Below are 20,533 nucleotides of genomic sequence, written 5' to 3'. Positions count from 1 at the left end.
ATGACAGCTGAAGGGGTACATGGACAAAGTGTAGCTCATGCAAAAGATAACAATTAGAAAAAGTGAGATTTTAAGGAATGGTTGAAACTCTGTGTGGAATATTTAACTTGGAAAAAAAAAACAGTGCACATGCACTGTTTACAATAATAGCCACTAAAGTATATTAAGTACATATCCTTGTGGCAGGTACTGCACTGTGTCTTCCATGATGGCTGCATATATATAAAGCATTGACATATTCTGAGTAACTGCATAGCATGGAATTAGTAGTTAGGACTGGAAAATATTGAGGTCTGTTGGTTCAGTTCTATATATGGTAGAGCTTCCTTATAATTGGTGCCATAGAGCATTATATTAGTCCATCTTAGAGGGAAGAAAGAACCCTATCACAATAGACATGATTGGGAAAAACCTAAATTATTGAATAATGCCTTCCAAGGATATGTAGAGAGGACTTCTATATTTCTTTAGGATTAAAAGTCATCATAGTTCCTTTATCCATTTTCTCTTCTGCTGACAAATATGAGGTTTGGCTTTGTAGAATTACCTGTCAGAAAACTTATATATGGACCGGGGATTTAGCTCAGTGGTTCTGCTGCCTGCTTCTCAAGCACAAGGTCCTGAGTTCGATCCCCGGTACCAAAACAACAACAACAACAACAACAAAAGAAGACTTATATGACTATAGAAGGAATACGATGTATGGCATGAAATTTTCAAACATTTCTATTGTATTTGGCCTTGGCTGCTGGAGTGGGAGAGAGGAGGATGGCCTCTTCAAAGAGTCATATGACTCCTAACCAGCAAGGCTTACTGGTGCAATCTAGGTTGAATTCATGAAGCTTTCATGCAGACCATATCTAAATTCTAGAAAGACTTACATTCACCCCTGAAGAACTTCCATCTCCCCAAGTTTCTTTCCTTCAAGAATATGATGCTAAAATCCCAAATTCCACCTTAAGACCTTAGTTAACCAACTTGAACGCTAAAAACTATTGTACTCATTTCCACTCTCATTTTAACCTGGAATTCTTTCTCTAGTTATCTTAACCCCTTTATCCTTTGGATTGTAGTCAATGTAATAACTCTTTTGTATAAAAATAATAAGTAATAGAGAATGATTTAAACTGGAGTCTCTGCTGAACAAAGTGCTTTCAAATTGTGATTTCTATAATGTTACTAACTTCATTTATGGAGTTTTCAAAAAATTTATAATTGGCCTCACTCCAAAAGAAAATTTTATTCATGGAAATAGCTAAGATGACAAAGAACACAAGGGATTGCTGGGGTTTCTTACCAAGCAAATGAGCAGGGAGGCATCCAATTGGACTGATACGGGAAGGGTAGGCATTCATCAGCTTTGCTCTCACATAGGCATGGAGTTGTTCATATAATGGTTTAATCTAAAGGCCCAAGAAGAAAGTTTCAGACCAAGAGTGGCCAACTCCATTTTCCAGTCCCCACCACTAGACATAAGAACTTCTTTATACAAGTGGAATTTCCTTAAATTATTTCTTCTCCTCTCAAGTATTCTGGAGAAGTTAAAAGCTATTCTTCTCCACAGATATGGATGATGACAAGCACCACTATATAAAACAACAGAAACATCTGGAGGACTACTACAGGTCCCACTGGAGGACTACAGATCCCAAAGAAAAGCAGAGGCCAAAACAATATTTTTAAGATGTTACCTATTCCTTTTGTCTTTATATTGAAGTATAATTTACATACTGCGAAGTTCATTCATCTATAAGTGTACAGATTCATAAATTTCAATAAACTAAAGTTGCTGGGAAACTATCACCATCATCTAGTTTTACAACATTTGCATATCCTCAATATTTCCGTATACCTATTTGTAGTCATTGACACACTCACCTCCAGCCCCAGGTAATCACTGAACTGATTTCTAGCTCTATACTTTTGCCCATTCTGGACATTTCATACAAATGGAATTATATAATATGTGATCTTTTGTATCTGGGTTCCTTTACTTAGAATGTTTTCTAGGTTTATCCATATTGTAGCAGGCATCGCTAGTCCATTGTATTTTGCTAACTCTTCTACTGTATGAATATATCAGAGTCAGTTTATCCATTCATCAGTTGACGGGTACTAGGTTGTTCCAGTTTAGCGCTATTATGAATAATGCTGCCTTGAACATTTGTGTATATATATTTCTTTGAGTACATGATTTCATTTATCTTGGGTAGATAGCTACGAGTACAATAGCTGAATCATACAGTTTAGAGTTGAAGAAATTGTCAAACTGTTTGCCCAAGTGACTGCATGATTTCACCTTTTTTTCAGTACTGGGAATCAAACCCAAGGGTACTCTACCACTGCTGCATCCTCAGCCCTTTACATTTTTTTTTTTTTATTTTAGGATAGGGTGGAAGCAAACTTGTATTCCTCCTGCCTCAGCCTCCCAAGGAGCTGAGATTACAGGCCCCCATACTGATCACCATTTTACATTTTTGCCAGCAGTATATATGAACGCTCCAGCATATCCACATGTCCCAACACTTGGTATGGTCAGTCTTTTTGCCATAGCCATTCTGGTGGATGTATACTGGATTTTCATCACAGTTTTAGTTTGTATTTGCCCTATAACATCTTCCTTGCTTATTTGCCACTTGTAAAGTTTCTTTGATGGTATACTTAGTCAAATCTTTGGCCCATTTCCTTTTGGGGAAGTTGTTTCCATTACTTCCATTTTTGATAGTTCTGCCCAACCGTGGTTGTGATGGAGTAGTTTCACATCAGAAGTTTAGTGTGCAGGGATAAAGAGGAGGTGCAGAGGTCACCATGAAGGAAGAAGGACACACTGAGAAGTGTCCTTAAGATACCTCTACTCATGAAACTCTCTCTTCCTTATAAAAACTTCTGTAGTCAAAAGCTAATGAAATAATAGTCTCAATTGTCCTGAGGAAGGAAGCAAAGTCTATGGCTCTGCAAACAAAAGAAGACAATGCCATCCCCAGGATGCTCACCAAAACCATTCCTTCTTTTGACCTAAAATACCATTTATTCCTGTAAGCTTTCCTTCTTATACTCTTTCTATTGGTGATTGCAAAGTGGAAGAACACAGAGCAATTCTGAATTCTGATCACCTGTAGAGGCTGCCCTATTATTCTAAGAAATCTTTTCAAGCTTTAATAGTCCACAATTCTATGATGCCTGGCAGCGGCCCACCAGTGTGTTAAGAACAGCCCTGAATGCCTTCGGCCATCCTTCCTCCTTCCTGTGCCCCACCCTACAGTTCCGGGTTACCTCAGCAAAGGTACGTTCCACATCTCCGATCAACTGGTTCCGGCTGTAGTCGTAGCCATCTGCTCCCTCTGCCTCATAATCACCTCTCCAGTAATCCCCATAGTCCTCATAATCTGTTTTTATTGTTTTTTAAGAGAAAGAGCAGAAGGGAAGGAAAGGAGACAAAATACAGTTTACAATCTCGCTAGAAGGTTAAAAGAAATCTAACGGTTTGTCGAGTTTTTATTGCCTTTACAAACATCGATTCAAAGGTATCCAAATGAATACTAACACTAGATAATTCTCTTCAGCACTTGTTCCATACCAGTAGTTTAACTATATTATCTCGTTTAGTATGCACAAAAACTGTACAAGACTGTCATCATTATAACCTCCACTATGTACATTAACAGCTTGTGCTTATTTTTAAAACAAATCTTTTTGTACATTAAGATAGATGCCATGATGTTATGAACTACATACAATGTAGTCAAGCATGTATTATAATGAAACAAATTAATTAATTAATCCATCATCTCACATAGTTACCCATTTCCCTCCCCTTGGGAAAACAGCTATAATTTATTCATTTAGGAAAAAAATACACTAAGCAATTATTAACTACTGCTCTCAAGTTGTACAGAGATCTTTAGACTTGTTCAACTTACATATCTGCTACTTTGTATGCTTTGACCTGTATTTCCCCATTTCCTCCCACCACAACTTTATCCCTTTTTTTCTGTATATTTGACCCCTTTTTTGTAGATTCCTTATGTAAGTGGAATCTTGCAGTATTTTTCTTTCTCTGTTACGCTTATTAAACTTAGCATAATGTCCTCTAGGTCCGTCCATATTGTGGCAAATGGCAGGAATTTCCTCCTTTTATACTGAATAATATTCTGATATATATATTCCACAGTTTCTTTATCTGTTTGTCCTTTGATGGACACTTAGGTTGTTTCCATATCTTGGTTATTGTATGTAGTGTTACAATGAACTTCAGTATGCAGGTATCTTTGTGAGGTGAAAATTTCATATCCTTTGAGTATACACCCAAAAGAGAATTACTGGGTCATGTGGTAGGTCTGTTTTTAATTTCTTTAGAAGCCTCCATACTGTTTTCTATAATGGCTACGCCAATCAACATTCCTACCAACAGCCTGTGCTTACCGAAGTTAAATCACTTGTCCAAGGTCATACAACTGATAAGGGGCAAAGTCACACTGCTGGTTTCTTAACCCTGAGTCTCTACTCATACCATAGATCAGTTTGCATCATTAGCTTTAAAATATGCAATTAAGTCTCTAAGGATTTTTAATTCTCATTTTATTCAGGACTTTATATTTTGACGTGACCCAATTTATCTTAGACATTGTTACAATGGGCCCATGTTCATTTGCAAGTTGTGTGTATACACAGCACATCTGTATGTGCTTCATTTAGTATCTAACCATCTAGAAACACAAGCTTGTGTTAGGGTATGAGCTGATAACGTTGGTAAATTCATTTTAATCATTTTTATTTTTATACCACATTGCCAATGGATGGTCAGAAAGATGAAGAGAGAAATAAATATTTGGATGGAAGGATATGCATGGTATTATTTTTTAAATTGATAATAAACTATTGTCTGTAGCTCGCCTATAGCTTGAGAATATGAGTTTAGATGGCAGCAGAAGAAATTAGAAACAGCAAATAAAAAAAAAACTTTTTTTTCCTTAGCCCCAGGGGGCAGTGAATCATCAAAACATAAAATATTCATAATACCATGACTTCATCTCATTATTAAAAAGAGTAAGCTAAGAGATATGAAAATTCCTTCCTATGCTGAGAGTTTTCTGACTACCTGACTTGACTTATAATTACAACTGCAGATTATAAAGACTTTACACCTTAAGCTAAACTGATTTTTTCTTTCTGAGACATCACTCTGAGGTAGACACACAAAGAACTTCTGAGATTGAACTGTGGCCAGATGAGGGTTTGGGTAAGAGATAGTGTCTCTGCCTCTCATCCTGTGGGAGAAATAGGCTCCCCTACTCAATCCCCAGATTCCCTCAGGAACCCTTGGGAGGGCTGAGACCTCCCCAGACAAGACATAATTCATAATTCTTGGAAAATTCATTTGCGGCCTGGTAGTTAAATCTCATTCCTGAGCTCTTAACTTTAGAGTTCCAATGCAACTTTTTTATGCCCCAGTAGCTTCTTTTTGAGACAGGTAAGCTGACTGTTTCAGCAAATGATTGTTAATTTAAGGGTATCTTCCTTCATATTAAAGAGCAGGCTTGGTCATGCGTGAGAAATAGTCCCATGTTCTGGTAGAGAGAAAGCCGCAGGACCTTAACAGACCGAGACACTTACTGTTTGCTCTTGCCATCTCGTTTTTCAGGGCCACATACTGTTCATATAATGGCCTCAGCTGTTTGCCAACCTCAGACCTCCAGCCTTCCCATGCCCAGAGCCTCTCACTGTAGTCTGTGCTCTTTGCCATTATGTCATCCAAACCTATTATTCCACAGCACACAAAGGAAAATAAACATGCATTTAAAAAATTGTAAACAAGTATATGAATCTTAAATAATTAAAAAGAAGGTTGGCATAAAGTTATTAAATGAAGTCTAATTATTACTTAATTCCACCACCCTTACTCAGTATGCCTGCAAAGAAAAACTACTGAAATAATTTAATCACTACCTTAAATTACTTCAATGTAATATAATTTACACTAAGGTTTTTTTGAAGTTAAAAGAGCATCTGTGTGCTGAAACACACTTATTTGGAATGGTACCATCTTTGAACTATCCATCTGAAAAGCACAAAGTCATCAGCTAAAGTCAATTTCTAAAACTTGGAGAATAAAAGTATATTTCAGAATCATCACTGAAAATTAAGTCTACCTGGTTCAAGCAGTAAGCACTCCTGTGGATTATTTGGGTTACAAACTTTTCCAGTACTATAGATGGTGCTCATCATATTTAGAATTGTGTTCAACTGCAAATTAAAGATAATAAATAATATTAGAAATGGAAAATGTGCTAAAGAGAATGTTAACATAAAAATATCCTTTTGGTCATGTGATTTTTTGATGCTTCAAAAACAGCAATTCATATCTTCTCTGCCAAGTGTTTTCCTATACATAGGGAAGGAATATATTTAAGTTTCCCCACTGCAAACTAGCACAAAGCCCTATAAGCATATAATAGCAGGTGCTATAAGCTGTCACTAAAAAGTGATATGGCAGGGTTGTCTGGGGTGGGGGAGAAGGAGACTTGTATTCTAGAGATTCAGGAATGGCTTCAAAGAGGAGAGGACATTAGGGCTGTGTCTCTAGAAAGTAAGAATTGGTCAGGTAAAGAAGGGAAGTAGAGGACAGAGCCTAAAAATGGGAGAAGGTTGGAAAAGACAAGGCATTTTCAAGAGGTGATGGGATGCTGTATAAAACTAGAATGATGATATTCACTGAGGACAGATCACAAGGACCATCTATGCCCCCAAAAGTTTAAACTTTAGGCAATAGAGAACGAGGAGCATAGTAACAGAGTAAAGTAGCTCTGCTCATACTATGGTCCATGGGTCAGTGCAAGTCAGCAAAAGGTTTGTTTCCCTTCTGTGATAAGTATGGGCATTGACAGAATAAATGTTTATGAGCTTTATAAAAAACATTTGATATTCCATGACATCTAAGCATGTAATCAATGAAATTAACCGGGTATTGATCTGTGATGGATTGGAAATAAAGGAAGGAAGGAGGAAGCAAATGGAAGAGGGGGAGAAGGAAAGAAAGAAGGGAGTGGAAGAGAGGGAGGGACTGGTTTTATTCCACAGATGATTTAAGAAACAAACACTGGATTGAAAATCCTGTTTGTTCTTCTCCTAATTCTCCTTCATTATTCTTTCACTCTGCTACAGAGCCATCAACCTAAAAGATGAAATTAATGCCATGCTTAAAACTGCGACAGCATCCCGTGGCCCAAGGAATACACCTAAAATCCTTACCTTGGCACAAAACCCCGTATGGTCTCTTTCTCAACCTACATCTTCAATCTCCCTCCTTCTTCTCTTTTAAATACATGCATCCTCGAGAATCCTCTCTTCCCAAACACTTCAAACTCTTACTCTCATTTAATGTGTAGCTTTTAATCCTAGTACACATTACAATTATCTGGGGATCTTTTAAAAATGGAGTGTCGGGCTGGGGATTTAGTTCAGTGGTTCCAGCCTCACAAGCACAAGTTCCCGAGTTAGATCCCTGGTACCAAAAAAAAAAACAAAAATGGAGTGCCCAGGTTCTAGCTAAGCTAGACTAGCCTGTCTAGATTCAAATGGGCCCAGCTTCTCACAATGACCTTGTGAAAATTATGGAAAACCAAGAAATGGATAAGATAAAGTGGGTTAATAGCTAGTGAGATAATTGGATCCAAAGAATGCAGAATAATAAATATTGACTTGTCTAAATAAATGCCATATGGCTTTATCTCTATCCTTATCAGAAATTTTTATTTTTATAAATGTGGATTAAGACATACAGAGTTCCAGAAGACAAATAGCTAAGAAGGAAGAATTTGATGTTAAATAACTAAATATTTCAGATAAAAATATTTCAATAGACTCTCTCAGGGGTCTGCAAACTATGGTCTGCAGAAAATCCTACCTGCTGCCTCTTTTTGTACAATTTTATTGGAACACAGCCACATTCATTCCTTTATGTAATAGCTATGGCTCGTTTCCTGCTACAATGGCAGAGTTGACTAATGTGACACAGACAATATGGTCTGCAAAACCTAAAACATTTCTTATTTGTTCCTTTACAGAAAGAAAGTTTACTGGTTCCTGGGCTAGAGAGCTGGACAAAAGATGCTATTTTTGCAGGAATCAATATAAGCTTTCTTTAATTTGGACAAACTAAAAATAGAAATTTTAAAGAGCCATTTTAGAACAATGCTGGTGGAGAGATTTAAGGACTTCATTGGCAGTGAGAGTTACATTAGCCAATCATGGCATTTGGCTATCAAAAACTACAACAATTGTGGTGGTGATTTAGCTCAGTGGTGCAGCAATTGCCTCACAAGCACAAGGTCCTGAGTTCGATCCCAGGTACCAGAAAAAACAAAACAAAACAAAAAACTACAACAATTTAATATAGTGCTAGACTGCTTTAATAGATGCAGACCACAGGGAACTGTACCATATTTCTGCTCACCTCTATGCGGATCAGAACCCAGTGTCTTCTTTCACTCTCAAAAAGACTCCAGTTTGGATGATGTTATGTTTTGGATCTTAAATGTCCCCCAAAGGCCATGTGCTAAAGGATGGGCTGCCAGTTGGCAGCACTACTGGGAGGAAGTGGACTCTCTAGGAGATGGAGATATAGTTGGAGGAAGTGGGCACTGAGGATGTGCCTTTGAAGAGTATATTTTGTCCCTGGTCCCTGGATGTTTCCCTCTCTCTCTCTTTGTCCCCTATCCATCAAGAAGTGAGCTTCAAAACAACAAACAAAAAAAAAGAAGAAGTGAGCTTCTTTGCTCCTTCACATGCCCCTTGCCATGATATTTTGACCAGAAGCAATGAAGCCAAGTAACCATGGAGGGACACTTCTGAACCATGAGCCCAAATAAATCTTTCCTCTTTAAATTGATTTTATTGGGTATTTTGTCAGAGCAACAGAAAGATAACTTCTATGGTCACCTTACATAGGCACAGAGATCCTGCTAATGTCAGCATTACTATCTTTGCAGATAAAGGAAGCAGCCATAGGTGATATTAATGTTTAATATCTCCCATACATTTCAACACTTGGGATCAGTACTAAAACATCCACAAACATACCTGTTTGTTCTTGTCTGCAGAAAGCACTGAAGACCCACTGTGCTGAAGGGCCTGTAACTGACGCTTGACTGTGAGATTCTGAATTTCTTGTAGTGAATAAGCTTTGGCAAGCTTTGACTGTTCTTCATAAAATGCAGACCAAAGGGCACCAGCCTCATTCTGAAATGGCAAAAACTAAAATTGAAATTGGAATGGCATGGCTTTAATAGAAGAGAAGATACAGTACAAGGAACATCTGGTGAAACATCTACTATTTCCAGAGTGGTTTAGTCCCCCACTCTGAGGAAGGGCAAGGTTTAGGTTAAGAGTGACCAGGCCACTTTTGGCTACTCTCTCTTTCCGGCCCAATGCTTAGTTTTCCCAAGGGTCCTGTCCCCCAGAACTGGATGTGAATTCTCACAGATAATTCATACTGTGAGACCCTGGAATTTATGGCCTTTGTGCTGTGACGTGAGTAAGCTGGCCAAGGATTCAAGGAAGAATGCTCTAAAAGGAGAAGCCAGTAGAGCTCAGAGTAGACATGATGGGAATACAGTCCCTCATGACCATGAGAACCATGAGAAATGATCACCAGATCACAGTAAGCTACTATGTGCCATTACTTAGTACAAGTATTCTGAGCTTAAGTTGTGATCCCAAAAGTCTTCCCAAGACATAGCCAATTAGCAGTCATGGTGATTTTTTAACAGCAAAAGAAATCAATAAGCAAGTGATGACACTGCGATGCATCCCCCATCATGAATATTAGTAGGAAAGTGTATGTCTCCAGACTTCTCTAGTGCAGTCTTCTCTCAATGCACAAATTTATTTCCACTTATCAGAGCCTAAAATAAATAAGTACTTTGTACATCACACTGCTCTAAGGCCATACAAAAGAGATAGTATATGAGACAATAAGAACTTCATTCCTGAAGTCAGACGTCTCTGACTAGCTTGTGACCTTGGGCAAATTAGCCTCTCTGACCCACAGTTACCTTATCTGTAAAATAATAATAATAATAATAATAATAATAATAATACTTACATAAAAGGGTTGTTGTGAGGATTAAAAGAATTCACAAATAATAAAATGCTAACCAGAGCACCTGACACATTCTAAGATTCAATAAATGTTATTTTATTACTTATAGAGAAAAGGCTCTTATCCTCAAGTTGCTTAAAATTTCATCAGATGGATAAGGTATGCATCATGAGTGTTTCATTAATGAGATATGCATATATAATACTCTATAAACTATGAGTGGGCCAGTCAGTTTCAGTTACAAGAAAGAAGAAACTCATGCAGGTGACCATATTTGGCCAAGTCCTCATAGAGGAGGGACTTAAAGTAGGTAAGAGTTGGAGGGCACGGAATACTTTGCAAAATAATTTATCTCATTTGAGCTTTTCAACAACTCCATGAGATAGAAGATTACTCTATCTCCATTTTATACGTGCAGAAAGGGGCCTAGAGAAATAATGGATCTGGCAATCGTCCACCAGCATTCAATCTTGGACCTGTGGCTGACAGACTCTAACATGGCTCCCATGATCTTCACCTTCTGGTGGTCATGCCCTCATGCAGTCCCCTCCTCTCGAGTAAGAACACACCTGTGATTTGCTTCTAACCAATATCTTACAGCAAATATGATGGGATGTATATATTCACATCACATAAGATTGCAATTTTTATCATGCCAGAAGATTCTCTCCCTTGCTGACTTTTTTTTCAATTCTTTTATTGGTACATTTTAGGTATACAATACATTTACATTTCTCATTGGGAACTTGTCCCTTTACATGATGTATCTTGGTTCTTATTTTTTCCACATTACCTGTGCACCCTTCACCACCTCCACCCTTCCCTATTTACAAAGACTTTGTTTCCATTTTTTCCATTTCTCATCATTTTTCCTTTCCCTTCTTTCCTTTCCCCTGCCCCTCCCACTTTCCCTACTCCTTTAGACCTTTTCTTCCTATTTTGCATTATCAATTATTCATTCTAATCATTGGTACATTTTAGGTATACAATATAATGACATTCATCATTGGAAATTTGCACCTTTACATAATCTCTCTTGGTTCTTATTTTTCTCCCTTCCCCTGCCCTCCCTTCACCCCCTCCATCCCTCCCTATTTACAAAGACTTTGTTTCCATTTTTCCATTTTCTCATATTAATTCCATTCCCTTCTTTCCTTTCCCCTACCTCTCCCACTTCCCCTTTCCCTTTGCCCCTTTTCTTCCTATTTTACATTATCTATTATACCTTTTAGTCCTTATTTACACTTTCAGTTTCTCACACTAGAGAAACTATTTGGTATTTACACATGTGTGTCCTATTTATTTTGCTTAAGAGTATCTCCTCAATGTGCATCCATTTAGCTATAAATGTCTCTAATTTCTCATTTTTTATGGCTGAGTAGTACTCCAATTTAAAAAAAAAAAAAAAAAACCACTGTGGAAATCAGTGTGGAGATACCTCAAAGAACTAGGACTGGAGGTCCCATTTTACCCAGCTATTCTCCTGCTGGGGATCTTCCCCAAAGAATTAAAAGAATCATACCACAGTGATATATGTGCACCCAGGTTCACAGCAGCAGTTTGTGATAGCTAAAACTTGGAAACAGCCCAAATGCCCATCAACTGGAGACTGGATAAAAAAATGTGGGCTTTTTTCTCCCTTGCTGACTTTGATGCAGCAAGATGTCATGGTATGTATATTCTATAGAAAAGCAAGTGAATTGAAAGTCGCTTCTGATAGCATCCTGTAGTAAAGCAAAGACCTCAGTTCAGCAGCGTGCACAGATCTGAATGTAACACTAGCCATGTTAGCATGGAGTGGATCCATCCCTAGTCAAGCATCAGACATGAACACAGTGCTAGCCACTGCCTTGAGTGCAGCCTTACGAGACTTCCAGGATTCAGCGAAACTGTGCCTGGACTCCTGACCTGCAAAACCTTTGAGATAATAAATATGTGTTATTTTACGTCACTAACCTTGCAGTAACTTTTTATCCAATAGGTGACTAGTACACCTCTTGAAGGCAGAACACTAGGCATGATTGCACTTTCCAGGGCAAGGAATTTTACTGCTATCTTTTGAGCATTAGGCCCAGTGAGAGGCTCTGAGCAAGCCTGTGACATGATGAAAATGGTGCACAGAAGTAAAAGTAATGGACCAGAAAAGAAAGGAAGAAAATGGTGATAGTGAAAAAAGAAAAAAATTTCTATCTTTACTGAACATTCACAACATTTCAGGAACTGCTTCTCAGTTCATGTTCACATACAATACAGTTGAGGGAGCCACCATCTTTATTTCAGAACTAGTGGGAATGCGACACAGAGCAAAGTAACTTTTCCCAGGTCACACAGCTAGTAACTGGAAGAACCAAGGCGTGAAGCCAGGTGTGCTTAGCTCCAGAGCTCCTGCTCAGAACCACTGTCCTTTCATTGTATTTGACACATACACATTCTGGCCTCTCTCTCTGATGTGTGTGAGTGAGTTATTGAAAGAGGGCTCTGAGAGGCTGGAAATTTAGCTCAGTGGCACTGCGCCTGCCTCGCAAGCACAAGAGCAAGGTCTTGAGCTTGATCCCTGGTACCGGGAGAAAAAAAAAGAGGACTCTGGACTATAAACCAAACTGAACTGTGCAACCCACCACTCACTTCACAATTCCTACCTTTCTTCATCCAGCCCAAGAGAATTTACTGTCAAGTAACATTTCTGGTAAAATTTTGAAGCCAAATTATATAAACAAATGTATTCTTGATCTCTTCTGGAAAAAGCACAATCCCCCAAATGCCTCCGTCTTAGAACCTTTTCTTTATTATACTGCTTGTCGGAACTTTCAGACTATCTGATTTGATTTTATTTGTCACTATCACTCTACAAGTGTTATACTTTGTATCACCAAAAACTTATATTGCCTTGCATTTTGGCCCCTGAGGACATACTGTTCCTTCCCAAGCTATTCTTTGTAGTATTATTTATGATGTATTTCATATCCTTATGCTGAGATTCCTGAGCCTAAATAAAGCAAACAGCTCCTGTTAGTCAGAGAATCACAGTCGGTTCATGCATACCAATCAGATGGTCTAGGTAATGGCCCATAGCTGTATGTAGTTTATAGACCCGAATGATGGATGAAATGAAACATATACAGCAGTTTACATAGCTCCAGGGCTTGAAAGGAACTATTATACGTGAAATAGGTTCCAGTCCACACCACCTCTGTGCAAAGGCAGGACAGAAGCAACTGAAACAATAGAGTTTTCTGCAGCCACATTGGTGGGGGAGGAAGGTGTGGGGGACAAGACATACACTGTTGAGGATAACCACAAAAAATTAAGACAGTCTCTGCCCTCTCTCTGTATCTGTAGTGGACCCCATATTTCCATCCTGTGAAAGATCTTTGCAACTTCAAGGACTGGAATGGTAAAATGCTACATTATATTTTATAAATATTCAAAAATATATCCTATTTTGGTCCTAGCTATATGCATTAATTAAATACAATAATTTCATTATGCGTTTAAATGATAGTTTCATTACAACAAATCTACATTGTTTTTAATTTAGTGAGTCAGTACATGTCTTAAAGAACACATGCTGGTCTGTGGTAAAACATAAGGTAAAGTAAATCAGATATAAATTAATGGGCACAAATTCTCCCTTTTGTACAGGAAAGGTTTGCTGTCAATATACACAGGCCAAGGCTGATATTTCTTAATTCGTGACCCTAAGCTCTCTACTTCCTGCAGGCCAAGAAACAGTCAAAGAAAGGAACATTATGGTTGTTTCTGGGAACTGCATTGCCTGCCCCCAAGTTCATGTTCTCCCACATTTGTACTGTGAATCTCAGAAATAGGAGGCTCTGGCTTCCCTCAGCTCTGAATTTTTTAGGTATTTACTGAAAAGTCTTTATTTATTGAAAAAGAACAACCAACTTGAGATAGCAGTAAGACTGTGGGTATTTCAGAAGGCAAAACCCCTGAATAACAATACTGTCATGGTCAATGTTGATGTAGAGAAAGCTAAGTAGCACACACAGTGTCACATGTCACACACACACAGAATTTATATTCTCTAACCTCAGCAATCCTATATAATATATACTGTATTACTAGTATTATAGTCATAATCTTCAGTTTACAGATGAGAAAAATGGGACAGAAGGGAGTTAAGAAACTAGCTCAAGACCCTCATCTAGTAATATTCAGAGCTAGGATTAGAACCCAGTGTCTGGCCCCAGAGTCCGCACTTCCTGTATCATTGGACACTTTCATATGACCACATTAAACATGCCCTCACTGCCTGGAAAGCATACCATATCTTAGCAATCTGTTCATCTTGGCACCTCTTAGAACCCCTGTCACAGTGCCCAGTACATCTCGAACTCATGATCTTCCTGACTCAGCCTCCTGAGTGCTAGGACTGCAAGTATAAACTACCACACCCAGCTAAAGAGATCTCAGTACTTGTGATCAGAGAATAAAAGAGGATCCACAACCCTCCCTACCCACTGTCTTCCCAGGCAAACCCACACAGGTGCACCTGAGTATATCAATGCACCCTTCACCACTACTTGAAGGAGATATCTGGCCTCTTGCTTGCTTCTTGCATTTAAATGTTCTCATTTTTCCCTTAAAGGGTCCTTACTTTCCTTGGGTTTAGACATATCTAGCGCTTCACACTTTTTCATTTCTGTTCTTTGTTCTAATCAATCTGTGCAATTAAAAAATAATAGCACTTTAATGATTAGAGGTAGCTTCATAGACAGTACTATATCTCATTCTATAACATGCTTTTTTTGCATATGGGCTCTCAACAGAACTGTTGTATGTCTCTTCAAAACTTGTAACTGTCCTTCACACTAATAATAATGTTGTCTTACTGTTCTTCCATGCCCATAAGCACCAAGCACTAGTCTGGTAATTTTGATTTTGTGTATTAATCCAGTCTTCATGGCAACCTTATGAGGTAGAGATGAATATTATTTTCTTTTTCACTGATGAAGAAACTAAGGTCCAGAAAGGCTAATTAACTAGTTCAAGTTCACCCAGCTAAAAAGTTGTGGAGCCAGGATTTGGACATAGGTAGACTGGCTTCAGAGCTCTTAGGCATGATGCTAGTATACCTTCACCATCAAGCCATTCAACATTTAACCAAGAATGAAAACAAACACACACTACACTGCAGTCACTTCCAATAGAAATCAAATTCAAAATGAGGGGGAAAGCTTCAATGAAGAAATGAAGAGACATAAGACAAAAATGTGAAACAGGACAAAACATCTCCTATGACAATATGGGTGTCAAAATCTGTATTTTTTGAGCTTTACAAAAAATATATGTTGGGGATTTCAGATGAGGTGGCAGCTCTCAGATTTGATCTGTCCAGTGAATGCCAGTAATTGAATTTAAACATGCAATACACTAATCATTTGAAAAAACAAGATTCCAAACTCGATTTTTGAAGAAAAGAATCAGTGACCACACGACACAAAAATATTTTCTTAAATAATTGTTCAATTTTCCAGCATTTAAAAGTGCAAGGATACTGTTTTAGGGTGTGTGAAAAAAAATTCTTAATTCCTTGCATTTGTCAAACAACGCATCTTATTTTCCCAGAGCATTCTGAAATTTTTCAGAACTGTTTTTATTATAATTTTTCTTTGAGAACTCTGTTGTGACCTTTGGAAGTCCCTCAGAGGTCTGTGACAATGACAGAAGGAATTCCCAAGTGCAGTCTCACTCTACCCATGGTTAACTTAATTACTAGCTGGTTCTCTCTGTAAGACTCCAGTTGCATTTTTCAGTTAATATGTTATTTGCAAAATCTTTAGATGTTCTTATAGGGTAGAGGAAATTATTGGCTCAATAACTTATGGCATTTCCATGAAATGCTATGATAATTATGATGGTAACTTTATAATGCATATTCACTTGTTTCTAGAATCTAGACTGAGACCAGTGAATTATTTTCTAACAATTTTTCAAATGAACTCCAAGGTCAATCAACTTTAGTCATCTGAGACTCCAGAGTCAGAGATACAGAGACAAACATGCAACTCCACGACTCAGAGATTTCTTTGATTTCCCTTTTCACTTTTATGGACAGTAATTCAAATCTTACAAAGCAATAAATACCTGCTATGCAACCTGAGAACTTACCATCTTTTGGACATTCTCCTCAGTAATATTGGTGTTATAATTCCAAGAAGCAAGTGAACTTTGATATGACAGATCTTCAGCTTCCTGATTAAACTTGTCCAAAAATGTCTTGGCCTGCTCCTCCCTAGTGAGCTGAGCCGCAGTTACAGGAACGAGGGTGAGAAAGAGCCAAAGAGAGCCTGACATCTTTCCCTGTGAGCCAGGATCCCATCCACTGAACAACTTTCCCTAGAGTAAAATCTCCTCGTGAGTTTTTCTCTCTCCTCAGCCTTTGAACTTGGGTTGGGCACTGAGGAGTGAAGGAAAAAAAAAGACAAGAGGAAAACAGTAAACAATCTGCTGAACCAATATAAAGTTAATCCTGGAGAGGACAGATATGTAAACAGATTTTAGAATGAGTTTTTAAGTAAACCAAATAAAGACATGTTATTCATTAATCCTAGAAAACCTTAGCTCCCCTAGTACTTTACAGCCAAATCAAACTTGTGCATTTGGTTAATATGTTCCTAAAAAGCTGTTGAAGGTACACTGAGGGTGTTATGATTTTACAGTAATGAGAGAGGGTTGGAATTAAAGATCAGAGAGATAATGTTGGTGTTTATATATTTTGGACAATTCAATTCATAGTTACCCCTCCTTTATTTTTATTTCAAGTTCATCTTCACAGAAACTCAATAATGTACTTGGGTAACATTTTTCCCTTCCAGATAAATGATTTTTGCCTTTGTCTTTATAGAATTCCTTTTTTCTGACCCATTTTAATTACCATGGCTATTTTTTAAGAATTGTAAGACTACTCTTCTCTACACAGGTTAACTCTCCTGAGATGGCTTTGGAAAACTTAAAAAGGTTCATTTTCTATTTCCCAGATGACCACGTTAAACACTGCTTCTGTGGCTGACTTCATTGTCTGCCTCCTTCCCTTTCACTTACCTGTTTAAAACTCAGTTGAGGTCATCACAAAGTAAGAATGCCTCCACATGAATGAAATCCAAAGAGTGTCGATGTCAAGTGCTGGTCATCCAAAGCCAAGGGATCATGGCGACACAGAATATAAAGAGACCTTAGCAGTCATTCTGTTGAATCTCAGGAGCTGACTCAGTTCTTATTCCCAGGGTGTAGACATGTCACAGATAAAAGAGAGCAGCCACTTTAAGAGGGAAGGCTCATAGGCCTGCATCATTGTGATTATGAAACCTTCACACAGAGAAAACATTTCTTCACCCAGAAAAACAAGTCTTCCAGGTTCAGATGAAATGACAATAATCAAGCCTTAAAAAATTTCCACTACTTAACTTTACTCCACAGTTCTACATATTATTGTAGAGTGGGAAAAATAACTGTTTAAAATGCTTTCTGTTGTGATATTTTATTTAAGCATCACAACAAACCTATAAGCAAATTTTTATTGCCATTTTATTGGTTATGACACTGAGCTTAAGTAAATTGCCAAATCTCACTTGTCTAATAAGTGGTGGAGCCAGAACATGGGTCCATGTGGTCTGAATTCAGATTATAGGCACTTAACTAAATTGTAGTCTACAGCTTAAAAGCAATAATGGAGGGGCCAGGGATTTAGCTCAGTGGTTCCGGAGCCTGCCTAGCAAGCACAAGGTCCTGAGTTCGATCCCCGGTACCAAAATAATAATAATAATAATAATAATAATGGAGTCATAGTTAAAGAGCAACAGAAGGACTTGTGCCTTTAATGAAGATGATGGATTAATTCCACTGCATCAAATGTGCATCAAATATACCACTCCTTGAGGAAATAAAGCAGTTGTCAGACCTAAATAATAATAAAGACTAGTCCAGGGATTTAGCCCAATGGTGCTGCCGCTTGCCTCACAAGCACAAGGTCCCAAGTTCGATCCCCGGTACCAAAAACAAGACAAAAAATAATAATAAAGACTGTTTAGAGAAAGTGAGATGGGAGAAATCCAGTCCAAGAAGTTTCAGTAAGGCTTCCTCAATAGTCAAGAAGCTGAAATCTACTTCCTTCTCACCTGCATTAGGGGACCAACAGGCGACAAAAAGGGAAGCAGCACGTGAGTCTCTGAACAAAGAGTTGTAATGTTACTTGAATAAAAGCAGAAGCACACCTAGGCTCCTGTAACCTCCTGAATGAAACACTTGGGTTTGAGGGTGAGAGGGAGAACAAAGTAGTCCAAATGTAATTCATCAAGGCAGAAAATTAGATTAACATGATCAAATTGAAATGGAGAAAGCAAAATATGAGATCCAAGCTAAAAATAGATGGACTAGAAGCCTAAGATAAATTGAGGTAGGAAAATGTTTGAAGCCAAGAATTTCTGAGAAGCAAATGAAATGGGAGAATTGTTTACACTGATTCTGTAGGAAAACTAGCTGAGGACACCCAACAGCAAGAAGTGACTGAATTGCTGGAATTTTTGCTGAAGTTGCTGACATTCTGATAGTTACCTGGAAGTATTCTCTCAGCCTATTCTGAGAATGGAAAGAATCCACTGAAGACCCAGGGGGTGGGTCCCAGAAAAACAACTAGCCCAAAAAAATGCATAATGGAGAAACAAAATATCAGAAGACTGGACACACAAGAGAGCTGTTCTAGCTTTCAAAAGGAATGGAGGTGGGGGTGCAGTCATAAAAGATAGAACATGTTTGACCATGACACTTAACAAAACTATAAGATACAATGTTTACAATGTGATTTGCGCTTGGAAAAATGTGTGTGTGGTTCATTAGGGATTCACTAGGAGCAAGTCAGATGCTGCCTGACTTATTTCCCCTGATAAAAGAATACAATTGCTTTTTTAAAAAAAACTCAAAGACGTAGTATACCTTCTTTTTCAATAAGGGATTTAGCAAAATGCAAAGTGCTACAACTAGATCCAAATGTCCCCTGAAACAATCTCCCTGCACCTAATTTCTTTAGTGTAAAGCTAATGATATATTATATCCACTGCATAGGGATGATGTATTATATGAATTAATACATGAGAGCACAAAGAATAATACCAGAAGCCTAGCAGTAAAAGCCACTCAAAATGAAAGGAGTTGTGCAATAATGAGTAATCTTCCATAGTAAACTATCTTCAAGGTCATCCTTCAAGGACACCGCAGCAGAGATTGGCTGAGAGCATGAGCCTTTTTGGCTGCCTCCCTTTCCCTCTCACAAATGACCCTGCTCATTCCATTGGTGAGCTCCTCCATCCTGCTATCTCAACACCAGCTAGCAAACTTCAACAATGCAGGGTCCTACAGTCTAGATGAAACTCTGAGTCAAGCTCTCAGCCAATCTCTGCTGCGGTGTCCTTGAAGGATGACCTTGAAGATAGTTTACTATGGAAGATTACTCATTATTGCACAACTCCTTTCATTTTGAGTGGCTTTTACTGCTAGGCTTCTGGTATTATTCTTTGTGCTCTCATGTATTAATTCATATAATACATCATCCCTATGCAGTGGATATAATATATCATTAGCTTTACACTAATTATGGTTGAGTCTTGGCATAAGACCTAGATCAAGAAAGAAGAAAACTGAATCTATCATTGCAATCTTGAAGAAGAAGGGGATTGTCACAAATGTTGATGACTCCCTCCCAGTGCCCACAGATACTGTCTTCGTGATTTCATACACTTTTCACCAGGCTCTTCACAGCCACATTTACAAGTAGGAATTGTGACACCCATTTTAGAATTAAGGAAACCGAGCTTTCTAATGTTCTTATGATTGGCCCAAATTCCTGCAACCAATAGTAAGGTTGAATTTGGATCCCAAGCTCTCTGAGAGATCTCTTCTCTCCATGCAGTCATAGGTTCAATCATCAGCTAACTTCATACGGGTCTAGTAAGTCCTCATGATCTGTCATGGGCCACACAAGCAAACCTAAAATGTACTGCTTTAATTATGCCAGTTTTACATTTTAAAGCCATTAGGGTTGGGAATTTAGCTCAGTGGTGCCACACCTGCCTCGTAAGTGCAAGGTCCTGAGTTCGATCCTCAGTACCAAAAAAAAAAAAAGCACATTTTAAAGCCACTTTAGGGACCACCTTCCTTGAAACATATTCCATTCTAATCAGAATGTTGCCTAGATATAATTCTTATTTTTCAGATGACTCAGTGTAATCGTCTAGAACATTATTTACTGGCTAGGCTATAATGTGACAATGTTTTCAAGACTTTCCATTAAATGATTCTAAATAACTTTATTTCTATTAACTCTGTTGTCTCTGCACATTCTGAGCTCACTGTTACTTCTTGGAGTATCAACTTCTTGCAGCCCTACCCACCGAAAATCCCTTCCTTGTTTCTGACCTG

The 20,533-nt window shown here is 38.1% G+C and overlaps 1 protein-coding gene across 2 annotated transcripts in view; it reads right to left on the bottom strand.

Moving 5' to 3' along the window:
- The window catches only part of Ace2 (angiotensin converting enzyme 2), a 46,500-nt gene extending 29,109 nt beyond the window's left edge, over positions 1 to 17,391 (bottom strand). Inside the window, exons 1-7 of one of the 2 annotated variants that reach the window (XM_004866100.4) lie at positions 17,165 to 17,391; positions 16,232 to 16,520; positions 9,079 to 9,237; positions 6,150 to 6,243; positions 5,614 to 5,757; positions 3,274 to 3,386; positions 1,298 to 1,403 (exon numbers count right to left, since the gene is read on the bottom strand). In XM_004866100.4, the coding sequence (XP_004866157.2) occupies positions 1,298 to 1,403; positions 3,274 to 3,386; positions 5,614 to 5,757; positions 6,150 to 6,243; positions 9,079 to 9,237; positions 16,232 to 16,417 (802 nt within the window). In that variant the 5' untranslated portion in view covers positions 16,418 to 16,520; positions 17,165 to 17,391. The remainder of the gene's footprint in view (positions 1 to 1,297; positions 1,404 to 3,273; positions 3,387 to 5,613; positions 5,758 to 6,149; positions 6,244 to 9,078; positions 9,238 to 16,231; positions 16,521 to 17,164) is intronic. The other variant, XM_087193706.1, reaches the window with a different exon arrangement.
- Positions 17,392 to 20,533: the final 3,142 nt, after the last annotated feature.

The sequence above is a fragment of the Heterocephalus glaber genome, unplaced genomic scaffold (assembly GCF_053883595.1).
Source record: "Heterocephalus glaber isolate CG9 unplaced genomic scaffold, H.glaber_assembly_v1.0 deba00001594, whole genome shotgun sequence".
Lineage (NCBI taxonomy): Eukaryota > Metazoa > Chordata > Mammalia > Rodentia > Bathyergidae > Heterocephalus > Heterocephalus glaber.
This window is presented reverse-complemented; position numbering and strand designations above follow the sequence as displayed.